The following is a 14777-nucleotide window of genomic DNA, read 5'->3' as shown; positions in this document are numbered from 1 at the left end:
AATTTCACCCACTGATATTCCAGTACACATTTTTAAGAGCTAAAGACTTGAGAAAGAGAAGCAAATTACCTTTAATAATCACCTTAACATTAATATGGGCTTCCTTGGTGGTGCAGTGATAAGGAATCTGTCTGTAGTGTGGGAGACCCAGGTTTGACCCCTGGAGAAGGAAATGGTAGCCCACTCCAATATTCTTGCCTGGAGAATCCTATGGACTGAGGAGCCTGGCAGACTACAACCCATGAGGTCGCAAAAAGTCAGACAGGACAGAGCGACTAATCCTTACTCTTACCTTAACATTAATATATGTCTGTGTGTGCATATAATACATAGAAATATACACTCACTCAGTACTATATCTCAAGAACATCTTAAGAAACTGACAGATGCCTGCTAAAATCTTAATGCTAGGATTTCACTACAGTTTCCTTCAGATCAATCAGCCTTTATAGCATATGCATTTAATTCAGCATTATAATCATTTATTTATTAAACCCAAGAGGTTATTCCAGTGGTCACTGCTTCCTTTTCTAAATCATCACAAGCTACTGGTTTAATACTGCACTTTGGAATTTTACATGAAGGCAGTTTCTGGAATGATTTATTTCTTCCTTTGAAACACTGGATAAAGAGCTTCAGTCTTATCTTGATCCCACTCCTTTTCTTTTGTCATTATTATGCAGTAAGTTGATGAGATAATTTTCCACCCAACAACTGTAGTCTTAAACATGGATTTGAGGGCTTCCCTGGTGGTTCAGATGGTAAAGAATCTGCCTGCAATGTGGGAGACCTGGGTGTGATCCCTGGGATTGGGAAGATCCCTTGGAAAAGGGAATGACTACCCACTCCAGTATTCTTTCCTGGAGAATTTCATGCACAGAGGAGCATGGCAGACTACAGTACATGGGGTTACAAAGAGTTGGACATGACTGAGTGACTAATGGAGAGGCAATGGCACCCCACTCCAGTACTCTTGCCTGGAAAATCCCATGGACGGAGGAGCCTGGTAGGCTGCAGTCCATGGGGTAGCTAAGAGTTGGACACGACTGAGGACTTCACTTTCACTTTTCACTTTCATGCATTGGAGAAGGAAACGGCAACCCACTCCAGTGCTCTTGCCTGGAGAATCCCAGGGACGGCAGAGCCTGGTGGGCTGCCATCTATGGGGTCGCACAGAGTCGGACACGACTGAAGTGACTTAGCAGCAGCGCAGCAGCAGGATCATACCAAAGACCAGGAGTATTGGGAGGGGCTGCTGGTGACATGGAGGTCAGTCAGTTCAGTTCAGTTCAGTTGCTCAGTCATGTCTGACTATTTGCGACCCCATGAGTCGCAGCATGCCAGGCCTCCCTGTCCATCACCAACTTCCAAGTTTACTCAAGCTCATGCCCATCAAGTCGGTGATGCCATCCAGCCATCTCATCCTCTGTCATCCCCTCCTCCTCCTGCCCCCAATCCCTCCAAGCATCAGGGGCTTTTCCAATGAGTCAACTCTTCACATGAGGTGGCCAAAGTACTGGAGTTTCAGCTTCAGCATCAGTCCTTCCAATGAACACCCAGGACTGATCTCCTTTAGGATGGACTGGTTGGATCTCCTTGCAGTTCAAGGGACTCTCAAGAGTCTTCTCCAACACCACAGTTCAAAAGCATCAATTTTTCAGTGCTCAGCTTTCTTCACAGTCCAACTCTCACATCCATACATGACCACTGGAAAAACCATAGCCCTGACCAGACGGACCTTTGTTGGCAAACTAATGTCTCTGCTTTTTGATAGGTCAGGGGCCAACAAAGGTAACTTTTCCTTCCTGTCACAGTTGTAGGGGATCTGGTTCTGGTGAAAATGCTGTGATGTTTGCCTTTGTTGTGTGTTATGTGTCCCACACCCTAGTTTAAAAGCTGAAAGAAGAACCCAATTAACACCTCAGACCCTCCTGGCTTTTCCATCCTTCTGCTTTCCACCTTGTCCTTCTGAGTGAAGTCACTCAAATATCAAGGGCTAAGCTTTTAAACAACAAGGAAGGTGGCTTAAGAAAGATTTCGGCTTTGACTCAGAACTCTGGGGAGCCCTGAATGCATGTGAAGGGAAGTCCAATGGCAGAGGAAACAGAAGGGTGGAGGTGGGGGGTCAAGGAGGGGGAGCACTGGCTGTGGGACCAGAGGACACTCGTTCATCTCCCCTCCTCCCCTCCTCTCAGTCACAGGCTCACTCAACAGTCAGGGGAATGGGGATGGAGACACGACACGCCTTCTTTTGACCTCAGCCCTGCTCTTCTGGGGAAGATGAGGACAGAATTTGCAAAGGCTGAAGGACAGAACTAAGTGATATCCATGTCCTTCCTACCCTGGGAGCAGATGAGAGATCTGAACAGTATAAAATGTGTGATGTCCCTACTTTGGGGGTGCAGAGTAGCAACTATTTATACAAGGAGACACAACATATGTTTCCCTCAAGTTGAGCTTCCATTCATAGCCTTGACCTCAGAGCCTCAGCATATCAGAGAACCAGCCAGAGTGATCCCTCAGGGAACATCTCCATGTCACATTCATCCTGGGAACCCCCTTTACACACACAGGACAAGTTTTGTGCAAATCATAGCAACTGGCAGTCGGCCATGCTCTTCCTGAACTAGCAAATTCTTTTCCCCGTTCTCTTTCCAACTGTCTTCTATTTAAATCATACATGTGTCCTTACTCTGATGCCCTCTACCCACCACACCTGAAATTTATTAGCAGCTAAGTCCCTAGTTCAAGGGGAAAAGAGAAGCATTTGGGACTTGGAAAGTTGTTCACCTACAGCCTGGGTGCTTTCAAAGTCTAGCTGAAATAGTTGAGCCCTCCTGTGCCCAGGTTCCCAGACAGTTGCTGGGGTCCCTGGAGGAGACACAGCTGCTGCTCTTCCAGGCTGAAGGAGGAAGAAGACGAGAAAGGAGTGGACACAGGAGAGTCAGGAGAAGGGACAGGGAAGTGGGGGTCTCACGGAGGAGGAGACCTGCTTGGCAGACCCATGTTTCACTTGTGACCTGAGAGTAAGAGTCAGTAAATAAAAGACAGAGGGGAGTTTCCAGGCAGTGAAAGATGAGCCCAAATTTCCAGAACAAGGGAGAGGTTGGTGGATTCAAGGAACTGAAAGGGATTAAGACACACTGGTGCTCAGGCTGGAGAGAAAGAGTGAAAGTCTGGGATTGAACCCAGGTCTCCTGCATTGCAGGCAGATACTTTACTGTCTGAGCCACCAGGGAAGCACTAAAGAATTGTACCTGGACAAAGAAACAGTAAACGTGATCAGGTGATTCTGCAGGAGCAGGAGTGTGTGTTTCCTGTATGTGGAGGGTGGAGTAGATGGGGAGGGTGAGGCTAGGTTCCCCACCCTTCTTGTTTCCTGTGTGGCCTACCAGACCCACATTCCATGGCCTTTCCCCTTTGCTCACCTGGATGCCTGGATTTTCCTGCTCCCTGGTGGTAGTTTTCAGTATGGCATAGTTGTCTTTGGCAGTTTCCTGAAAGCCCAGCTGTAGTTCAGCAAAACCCTAAGAGCAGGATTCCCAAGGTGTGGCTTGCTGGGAGGGAAATCCTGGGAACTGTACATGATGAGCAGCTTGGCAGTAACCTCAGGAGTTGATCCTGCGCAGGGAAGCTCAGGGAGTGCTAGGTCATTGGCCAAGCACAGGTCCGGCACATGTCTGGGACTGGAGCCTTCCTGTGCCTGCGGTTTGAGGAAATTGGTCTTAGCAGCCAGTGACAAGTGCCTATGATACCAAGCATCAGTAAGTGCTGAGGTGTAAGGTGACAGGCTTCCCAATAAACAGCAACTACCTCTTATCCTTTTCTGTGTGGCAGGATGTGTTTCTATTTAACTATCACATTTAATTTTATCACAAGCTCAGAGGGTATTAGGATCCCCAAGTCAGAGGCAAAGATACAAGCCTACAGAGCTTGAGGACCTTGATCAAGGTCATTTGACCCCTAACAGACCGATGCAGCCTCTGAGCCTTGGTGGGACCACACAATCTGTCCCTCTTCTTCCTATGTCCTGGCAAGACCAGGAGGTCTCCCTGCTCAAAGACCTGCTCAGCGGATTCAGCCTGACCCTTCAGGTGGGTCTGTGTGGTTCCTCCAGGCGCCCGCAGCCCCTTTGCTCCTATTGCCCCTGACTCAGGTCCTTCCTTCTGCAGGGCAGCCCCTGAGAGCCCCAGAGTCTGCAGGGGGACACACCTTTGCCCCATTCTAGTAGCTTCTCCCAGCAGACAACTTATGGGGGTGGGGTCAGGCCAGGTTGTGAGGAGAATCGTGAAAGAAGCAGGAAGGTGTGAGCTCATGGTCAGCGCCTTCCTCTGACCTGGGACCCCCTTCTCCTCTCCCTGAACTTCCTGCCCCTTGGGGGAGCGCCTCTCACCACCCCACCCCACCACCCCCGCATTTCAAGTACACCTGTAGCTCTGCTATAGATCAGAGTCACCAGGGGAGGGGTCAGAATGCAGAGTCCTAGGCTCCAGCCCCAAAGATCTGATCCAGAGAGTCACAGAATGGGGCCTGAGAATTTAAATTTTTGATAAACAACTCAGTGGATTCTGGCAGGGGGTTCAGCAGGGATTCTAGGGTCCAGGTGCTCAGAGCATGGCCTGGAAGTGGAGGGGCTCTAGATGGTCACACCACCTTGTTCTTCCTGGCTGCCTGCACCTGGGGGGGTGGTGCAACTACAGGATGCCCTGAGTGGGGCCTCTAAACCAGTACTTCTCAAACTGTAATGTGAGCAGGACTCACCTGGGATCTGGAGATTCTGAGTCAGTAGGTCTGGGATAGAGACCAAGATTCGGTGTTCCTAACAGCCTCCCAGGCCAAGCTGATGCTGCTGGACCATAGGGCTCCCTTAGAACAGTGGAGCTCAAGGGCAGGGTGGGTGGAGTTTTCCTATAATAGATCAGGAAGTACATATAGTCTCTACTCAAAAAAACATTTATTTCTGCTTTATTGACTACACTAGAGCCTTTGACTTTATTGACTTTTATTGACTACACTATAGCAGTTGGATCATTGGAAAAACAAGAGAGTTCTAGAAAAACATCTACTTCTGCTTTATTGACTATGCCAAAGCCTTTGACTGTGTGGATCACAACAAAATGTGGAAAATTCTTAAAGAGATGGGAACACCAGCCCACCTTACCTGCCTCTTGAGAAATCTGTATGCAGGTCAATAAGCAAGTTATTAGACATGGACATGGAACAAAAGACTGGTTCCAAATTGGGAAAGGAGTATGTCAAGGCTGTATATTGTCACCCTGATTATTTAACTTATATGTAGAGTACATCATGTGAAATGGTGGGCTGGATGAAGCACAAGCTGGAATCAAGATTGCCTGGGAGAAATATCAATAACCTCAGATATTCAGATGACACCACCCTTATGGAAGAAAGTGAAAAGGAACTAAAGAGCCTCTTGATGAAAGTGAAATAGGAGTGAAACAGGACTTAAAACTCAACATTCAAAAAACTAAGATCATGGCATCCAGTCCCATCACTTCATAACAAATAAATGGTGAAATGATGGAAACAATGAGAGACTTTATCTTGGGGAACTCCGAAATCACTGCAGATGGTGACTGCAGCCATGAAATTAAAAGACGCTTGCTCCTTGGAAGAAAAACTATGACAAACCTAGACAGCATATTAAAAAGTAGAGACATTACTTTGTTGACAAAGATCTGTCTAGTCAAGGCTTCGGTTTTTCCAGTAGTCATGTGTGGATGTTAGAATTAGACTATAAAGAGAGCTGAGCACCAAAGAATTGATATTTTTGAACTGTGGTGTTGGAGAAGACTCTTGAGAGTCCCTCAGACTGCAAAGTGACCAAACCAGTCAATCCTAAAGGAAATCAGTCCTGAATATTCATTGGAAGGACTGATGCTGAAGATGAAACTCCAATACTTTGGCCACCTGATGGGAAGAAGTGACTCACTGGAAAAGAACCTGATACTGGGAAAGGTTGATGGCAGGAGGAGAATGGAAAGCCAGAGGATGAGAAGGTTTGATGGCATGACCGATTCAATGGACATGAGTTTGAGCAAGCTCCATAAATTGGTGATGGACAGGGAAGCCTGGTGTGTGGCAGTCCATGGGGTCGCAGAGTCAGACACAATTGAGTGACTGAACTGAACTGAAAGTCTATGAATGGGTGGATCACAACAAACTGTGGAAAATTCTTCAAGAGATGCAATACCAGACCACCTTACCTGACTTCTGAGAAACCTGTATGCAGGTCAAAGAGCAGCATTCTGATGTGGATGTGGAACAACTGACTGGGTCAAAATCGAAAAGGATTACAACAAGGGTATACTGTTACCCTGCTTATTTAACTTATATGCAGAGTACATCATATGAATGCCAGGCTGGATGAATCACAAGCTGGAATCAAAATTGCTGGGAGAAATATCAATATCCTCAAATAGGAAGATGATACCACTCTAATGGCAGAAAGTGAAAAGGAACTAAAGAGCCTCTTGATGAGAGTGAAAAAGCTGGCTTGAAACTCAACATTAAAAAATCTAAGATCATGGCATCTGGTCCCATCACTTCATGGCAAATATAAAAGGAAAAATTGGAAGTAGTGAAAGATTTTATTTTCTTGGGCTCCAAAATCACTGCAGATGGTGACCGCAGCCATGAAATTAAAAAGACACTTGCTCCTGGAAAGGAAAACTATGACCAACCTAGACAGCATATTAAAAAGCAGAGACATCACTTTTCCAACAAAGGTCTGTATATCAAAGCTATGTTTTTTCCAGTAGTCATGTATGGATTTGAGAGCTAGACCATAAAGAAGGCTCCTCACTGAAGAATTGAAGCTTTTAAACTGTGATGCTGCAGAAGACTCTTCAGAGTCCCTTGAACTGCAAGGATGTTGAACCAGTCAATCCAAAAGGAAATCAGTCTTCAATATTCATTGGAAGGACTGATGCTGAAGCTGAAGCCCTAATACTTTAGCCATCTGATTTAAAGAACCAATTCATTGGAAGTGACCCCAGTGCTGGGAAAGATTGAAGGAGAAAGGATAAGGGAGTAGCAGAGGATGAGTTGGTTAGATAGCATCACCAACTGAGGAGATAGTAGAGGGCAGAGGAGCCTGGCTTGCTGCAGTCCATGGGGACACAAAGAGTCAGACACAACTGAGCGACTGAACAACAATAATTCATTGGAAGGACTGATGCTGAAGCTGAAGATCCCATACTTTGGCCACCTGATGCAAAGAACCAACTCACTGGAGAAGACTCTGATGCTGGGAAAGAATGAAGGCAAGAAGAAAAGAGGTGGCAGAGGATGAGACAGCATCACCATCTCAATGGCCATGAATCTAAGCAAACTCCAGAAGATAGTGAAGGACAGAGGAGCCCGGCTTACTGCAGTCCATAGGGTCGCAAAGAGTTGGACATGAGCGATTGAACAACAACAAAAACAAATGCTTTCTTCTTCATGGGGCCTGGAGGGGTGGGTGGCAGGCAAGAAACCATAGAAATGATGTACTGCTGTCATTATCTCACACATCAAGAGTCACTAGGGGGTCAGCAATGAACTTATGTATGAAACAGAAACAGACTCACAGATGTAGAGAACAGATTTGTGGTTGCCAAGGGGGAGGAGGTGTAGGAGAGAGATAGATTGGGAGTTTGGGACTAGCAGATGCAAATTATTTATACACAGATTAGATAAATAATTAGGTCCCACATTATAGCACAGGAAACTATGTTCGATATCCTGTGGTAAATCATAATGAAAAAAACAAAAAATAATCTATTATATGTAAACTGAATCACTTTGCTATAAAGCAGAAATTACCACACCAGTGTAAATCAACTGTACTTCAATGGAATAAATTTTTAAAGAAACAAGAAAAAAAAAGCCAAGGGTGTCAGTAGGTTCATTATTAGTAACATTAACTCTGATCATTTGCTTAGCCTGGTGTCTACCATATTTTTCCAGTTTAAATACAATTCTTTCCTAAAGAGTTAATCTGGGAAGGTACTTTGACTCTATGAAAATTCCATGTCTTCCCCAATCCGCCAAAATTCACCATATATTCAGCTAATGATGAATTCTGTCTAAATTATTTATGACAACGATGGCTGCTATATGGTACTCCTCTGTCAATATTTCTACATTTATGAGTTGGCATTCTACTGCAAAAAAGAGCTTTCCCTTCCAATTTTATATCTTATCAGAATCAGTAAAAACTCATGGATTTTTAAAAATTTTATTATTGTAAAATATAGGGTTTAAAAACCTTCAATCCTCTTATCACTACTTACAATACTTCTAATGTGATATAAACTCCATCTCAGAGACTCATTTCTTTTCTAGGTATTCTGCAAATTTTAATTAAAATTTTTTTTCATACAATGCCCTCCAAATTTAAATATGATTAACTATTGGATCAAACACTGGTTTGCAATACCCAAAGCCTCCACCTAATGGGATGGATACTAGTGAGCATGGTTGCTGAGTCAAAGAGTGAATTTAGTCAGAACCATCCAATGTAAACTTTGTGTAAAACATTCTTAGTGTGTCTAAGTCTTAACCTTGGTTCTTAAAAAAATATCACACAATCCTAATTTGACTCCTAAAGCAAGTCAGATGGGCCTGGACTATAGATGGAAGTTTCATAGGACTGGGGCATATTATTCCTTCTGGTAATGTTATTTTTTCAGTTCTAAATTCAAATATATCTTTCTCCCAGCTTTCAACACACATTGCTGTTTTAGTTTTTGGAAAAAAAAATTTTCCTTAGAACACTAGGATTAAAAAGCAAAAGTTCAGTTAATCCATATTCTTTGTTTTTAAAGGAAAATGAACAGCTTACACATAAAAGCTTGTGCTTAAACAGAAAACGATGAAGGGTTTAAAACACAACTGTGCTGTGTTTCCAGGTACCTTCTTCATTAGGACCGTGCTGCTGATTCAAGAATAGAATTAGTATATGCACACTATTGTTTTTAGACTTGGGACAAAACCCTCTAAAAATTTAATTATTTCTAACTTTTTAATGCTATTAAAATACTGATAATGTATAGTAGGGTCTTTTGAAAGTCTATATGGTCTAATTTTACACATAAATATGATGGTAACAATTAATAGAGGGTGGTGCTAGAGAGGGTAGTACTGACTGACAGCTAATCACATATTCAGCAGTGTTCAAAAGCAGTGTTTCTCACCTGTCTGGGTTTAAGAATCAGGTTTACTTAATTTTACATTTTCAGCCACTGCCACCTAATCACTGATTCACTGTGCACTGCTAGTGCACCTCTCAGCCCTGTGCACCTCCCCCTGCAAGTGCATCACTAACATTGGTCTCTGGGCTGTTCAGGGTCCCTCCCATCCTAAGTGTGGATGTCATAGCAATAGCTGATGGGTCTGAGTTTCCAGCTTTCTTGAATTTCCTGTACTTACTTCTAACGTGGTTACAAACAGTTCATGGACTGTCACTAGTGCACAGACCACACAGTGAGCGTCTCTGTCATAGTTAATCTTCACAGCAATCCTCTGTGAACCATACTATCCCCATGTCAACTTTCAGACAAAGACACTAAAGCATAGAGGACTTCCCAACCTTAAGAGCCCGTGATTAACAGAAGCAGAATTTGTATGCAAACCCAGTCAGCAATGCCCAGAGGAGCAAGGATTTATCCCTGGAAGGCTGACTCCAGAGCTTGTGCTCCTCCCTGTGGGCTTATGTCATTTTAACCACATGTGAAGGAAGAACAGTTTGGTTTAGGCCATCAGATGAGGACCTTCTCAAATACACCTTCTACAGTCTACAAACCTCCTTCATCCACACTCATCTTGTTCTCCTCTCCTGGTGATTAGGAATCACCAAGGTCAGTGATTCCACCCTGTGTCTCTGGATGTTCTTGGTCCATCCATCATCCCAACCAAACAACTCCAAGCTCAGGAATCATCCATCTTCCAGATGAAGAAGCTGAGATTCAGGGATTAAGATACTTGCCCCCCCCCCCCAAAAAAAAAGATACTTGCCCAAGCATGTAACTAAGGCTACATGTCTGTAGGGTGTTTATAGTCCATTTTTTCAAGGATGGTGCCAGTTTATTTCCCTGGCATCTTGGCAGGTGATTGCTTTAATTTCACTCTCAAGTGTCTCACTCTGGACAGTACATTCTTTGGACACCCACACTGCTATCGAGTTGCAGAGAAAGAACTGACAGGCAGGTCAGTGTGACTGACTCCAAAACCAGGGCTGTCTGTTATTCTAAGCTACCCCTTAGAATTTCAAAATTATAAAGTTGACAAGGAAGGCTTGTTTTCAGTCATCATTTATTCAGTCAGCAAACATTTAACTGAGCACCTCCTATGTGACAGACACTGTGCTGGAAGATGTAATTAAAAAGTGAATAGGGCACAGTTTCACATATGTTCCTCTCTTGGTTTAGTGAGAAAACTGGCCATGTATGAATACTCATAGTCAGGGCAAGCTACATAACTTGCATAACCTGTGTAAAATGGAAAGAACAGGGCACCTTGTTTAAAAAATCACCATATTGGGTGACAATAGGACACTAACCAAGCATGGTTCAGTTTAATAAATGAGAGGTGCTCAGGGTCCTACAGAAATACGAGGTACTTAGGATGATGACTGATCTTAAGGTGACTTCCTAGAAGAGGTGACAACTGGCCTGACCCTAGAAAATGACATTTCTCACCTTCATGGACCTTGTCCTCTATTTTTTAGACCAGAGTGTAGTGACAAGAATCACTGAGTCATCATTTTGACTTACACATCAGTCAAAAAGATTTTCCTTTACAGTACATCTTCATGACTCACCTCTGGAGCTGAGACACAGAATGTGCAGGGACATGGAGACATGCTGTCCTGACCTCCCTTCAAGGACTCGCTGTCCAACTGCTGTAAATGCTGCCAGTGGGCGACCTTAAGCCACCAGCCCCTCTGGGGGCAGCCTGTGTGCAATGACCCATCCAGGTAGAGGTATGGCAACCTGGCCAGTGGATGTGTCAGGACAACCCTGAAGGGCCATCTTCACTCCAGACCCCCATGGGGTCAGCTAAGGTCATCTGGCCAGTGATCCAGCTTGATCCTTCCCTCTGCCTTACCCTGTTTCTTCCCTCCTGATCCCACAGTGTTGGCCCCAAGGGCAACCCTGATGCACATTCCAGCACTAAACTCCATCCGAGTCTACATCCCAGAGAACCAGCCTGCAACACATATCAGAAAACATTCCAGTACTCAAGGAGGATTTTTATTTGAAAATTACTGGTTACATATGTACTTATCACATTTTAAAACCCCCAAATAAAATACAAAATGGTGGAAACAAGGACTTTTTGTGTGAATATGGTTACCCTTGGTTTACAATCCACAATCTAATGTTCCCTGACCAAAATGAAATTAAGTTACATATCAATAACAAAAGAAACTATTATGTTGAAACACATGAAAGTGCCATTTTATAGCTTTAAAAAAGGTTGAATGTTAACAGGTCCACATGTTCCATCTAATAGAAAAAATCCAGTGGTGTTTGAAATTTAGAGAACACTATACTTATGAATAACTCATGGGCAAAGGATATAGTTAATGAATTAAATTAGTAATTAGAAAATACATAATACATTGAATATTGATTGTAAGTATCAAAATTTTTCTACCAAAAGTTTTGTAAGTATCAAAACTTGTAGGTTATTGCTAAAGCGGATCTCAGAAAAAACGTTGGCTTTATATACTTATATTAGAAAAATAACGACATTATTAATCTGTTTCCAATTTAAGAATTTAGAGGAAAAAATCTCAAAGTAAAGGAAAAGTTGAAGGAAAGAAAGAACTATATGGTGAACTAAAAAGAAAAACAGAGCATCAATCAAGCAAAAGTTGATTCTTTGAAAACAGGAAAAAGTTATTCAAGATTATTCATAAAATAGAGAAGGCTCAAAGAAAATTAAAAGGCCAAAAGAACACAGAGATGCTGCAGAGATTAAATATATATGATATAGTGAATACATTTATTCCAATCAAGCTCAAAACTCACAGGAAACAGATCCACTTCTAGAAAAATGAAACTTACCAAAATGACTCTGCAGAAATAACACATGAATAGGAAGAATATAATTACCAAAAGTTAACCAGAGAATTATGGTTTCACAATCTTGTAAATGTGATTAATGTCACTGAATTGTATGATTAAAAATGGTTACACGGTATATTTTATGTTATATATATTTTACTACAATTTTTTAAGTATAAAAAAATAAAATCCTCTATCTAAAAGACAGTCTAGAACATGTCTGTCCTTCATTAGCAAATCTCTGGAAGGGTTCCGACTTTGAGAAAGCATATCTTCTCTTCCTTCTCTTTTAGAGGACTTCCCTAATGACTCAGCTGTAAAGAATCTGCCTTCAATGCAGGAAACACAGGAGATAAACCTACAATATTGTCCTTCTGTATTTTTTGGAGGGCAACACCTCTCTCTCCTATAATGTTACTTAAATTGCTTGTGTTGTATGTTTTTCCTATTCGTTTTCTCTGTAGTATTTTAACCAGAGATCTCTGAGTGGAAAAACAGATTGTAGTTCTAGTAAAGGAAGTGGTGACACAAAACGGCAACTTCACTGTCTTCAAGAATCCCTGATATAAACGGGAAGGAATGTGTCATTCTGGGAACAGTAAAAAAACATCTGTGACAACTTTTCTCAAATCTTAGAAAATGTGGCTTCAGAGTCTCTCAAGACAAAAAATTTGGGAGACAGCTTCTTTTGGTAGCCTGCATCTTTGATTTGGATAAAAGAAAACAGTATAACATATAAATAAACATAATAAGTCCTTTTGCAAGAGCTTGAAATCACTGAGTGAAGTTGAAGAAAAAATTACAGATTAACATCTTATAATATGTGAATATTTGTTGCTGGTGTAAAAAAGTAAAATATAATTTATGCAGTACAAAAGTCTATTGGAAAAACGCCTCTGGAATAGACATGAACTCATGGTAGAATCACAGCGTTGACTCAAAAATTGTTAAGGCTGAGGGCTGCCCACTGAACATTCATAACCACACGGTCACTTGAGTGATATCTGGTTATTTCCTTTCAAAGTGCACCTGAGGGGGTAAAAAGACAAAAACCACATGTTTAAGAGTTTTAAAGTCCCTTCACCTAAGGCAACACATTTCTAGGTCCACTTCTTCATGTGAAGCAAATCATATCACTACTGGGGGCACAATTGGAAAAACCAGGGGTATATTTATTCTATGGAGGAAGTAGCCCCGTTAGAACTTTCACTGCGGCTGGACTTAATGACAAACAACCAGTAGATATACTTGAGTTCTGATCATTCTCATTAACAATTATGTTTTATTACTAGAGTAAATTGATAAGTAAAATCATTTTACTAACTCAAATCCTGGAGATAAATTAAAAACAGGGTGACAAAGAGGCTGGGAAATCTATTAATAGTGTCTGCCCAAAGGTTTCTCATTTTCACACATAAAATGAACACAACAAATTTGGATGTTAATATCAGGTTGTAACCCCTATATTTTATAAACTCTGATTGACAATCATCAAAAATAGGAATAAGAAATGGAGAAAGCATAATACTATGTAGCCATTAAAAAAATGAGATAACTATATGCATTGATGTAATTTGAGATATGATATTAAATGAAAAAAGGAAAAAAGAGCTATCATTTGTGCTTAAAAACAAGAAGACCACATAGAAGTTCTTCCTGATACACAGAACGTCTCAACAGAACAGTCAACAGTGGTGCTGGGGCTCCACCTTGGGGGAGAGCTGTGTGATGACAGGAGTGGAAAGTGATTTAATTTTTGTTCATAGATTTTAAAAAAGTATTTTAAAAAGTTTTAAGATTTTGTAGCATTAGATGTACCATGTGTTTTAAAATGTATGATTATAAATACATTTTAATTATTTAGAACAGTGGTTCCCAACTTTTTGGCACCAGGGACCCAGTTTCGTGGAAGACAATGTTTCCACAGACAGGGCAAGAAAAAGGAGATTCAGGTATAATGTGAGTGATGGGGCGCAGCAGATGAAGCTTTGCTCCTTTGCACACCACTTACCTCCTGCCATGTGGCCCAGTCCCTAACAGCCCACGGACCATACTAGTCTGGCCCAGGAGTTGCGGACCCCTGATTTAGAGTCTCTAAAGCTACTTAGAACTATGGGTATATTTTTTATTATTGGAAGGCAAGTCTTCTGTCTACAGCCTTTTAAAATATGATCCCAATTTTATACTGTAAAATGTTCTATATTCTCAAAGGCCTTAAGCATCTTCTCTCTCATCTAATCCCTGCAATAAGTGTGAAGAAGCCGGCAGGGCTATATTCCCTGCTCTACACACAGGTGAGGACCTGAGGCTCAGAGACCTTGTGGGACACAAGCACAGGGATGCTAAGTTCCTCCTCCATCTATTCAAACTGGGCTAGGCTCCTAGAGCTAGGATTCTGAGAATTTTATAACTTCTGGGCTGAATTAGGTGATTTCATGAATAGACAAAATTACACCTCTGTTGCACACTGGGAACAAAGAAAGTTCAATAAACCTCAACCAGATCTGCTTCATCACAGAACAGAATGGATGACAGGCATTCATTCTTTGAGCTGAACTGTGTCCCCTCCAATTTTACGTGTTGAAGTCCTAAACACCACCGTACCTCTGACTGTGACTGTATTTGGAGACAGTGTCTTTAAAGAGTCGATAAAGTTACACTGAAGTCATACAGGTGGGTCCTAATCTAACAGACTGGAGT

At 42.1% G+C, this 14777-nt stretch overlaps 1 protein-coding gene across 7 annotated transcripts in view; it reads right to left on the bottom strand.

Annotated features, from left to right (window-relative positions):
* Positions 1–11242: 11242 nt before the first annotated feature.
* Positions 11243–14777, bottom strand: part of LOC133049209 (ATP-binding cassette sub-family C member 4-like) — a 152604-nt gene continuing 149069 nt past the window's right edge. For all 7 annotated transcript variants that reach the window (XM_061133162.1, XM_061133165.1, XM_061133161.1 and 4 more), the window contains one exon: positions 11243–13106. In XM_061133162.1, the coding sequence (XP_060989145.1) occupies positions 13086–13106 (21 nt within the window). In that variant the 3' untranslated portion in view covers positions 11243–13085. The remainder of the gene's footprint in view (positions 13107–14777) is intronic.

The sequence above is a fragment of the Dama dama genome, chromosome 30 (assembly GCF_033118175.1).
Source record: "Dama dama isolate Ldn47 chromosome 30, ASM3311817v1, whole genome shotgun sequence".
Taxonomy (NCBI): Eukaryota; Metazoa; Chordata; class Mammalia; order Artiodactyla; family Cervidae; genus Dama; species Dama dama.
Note: the sequence above shows the minus strand (reverse complement) of the source record. Positions and strands in the feature narration are given on the sequence as shown.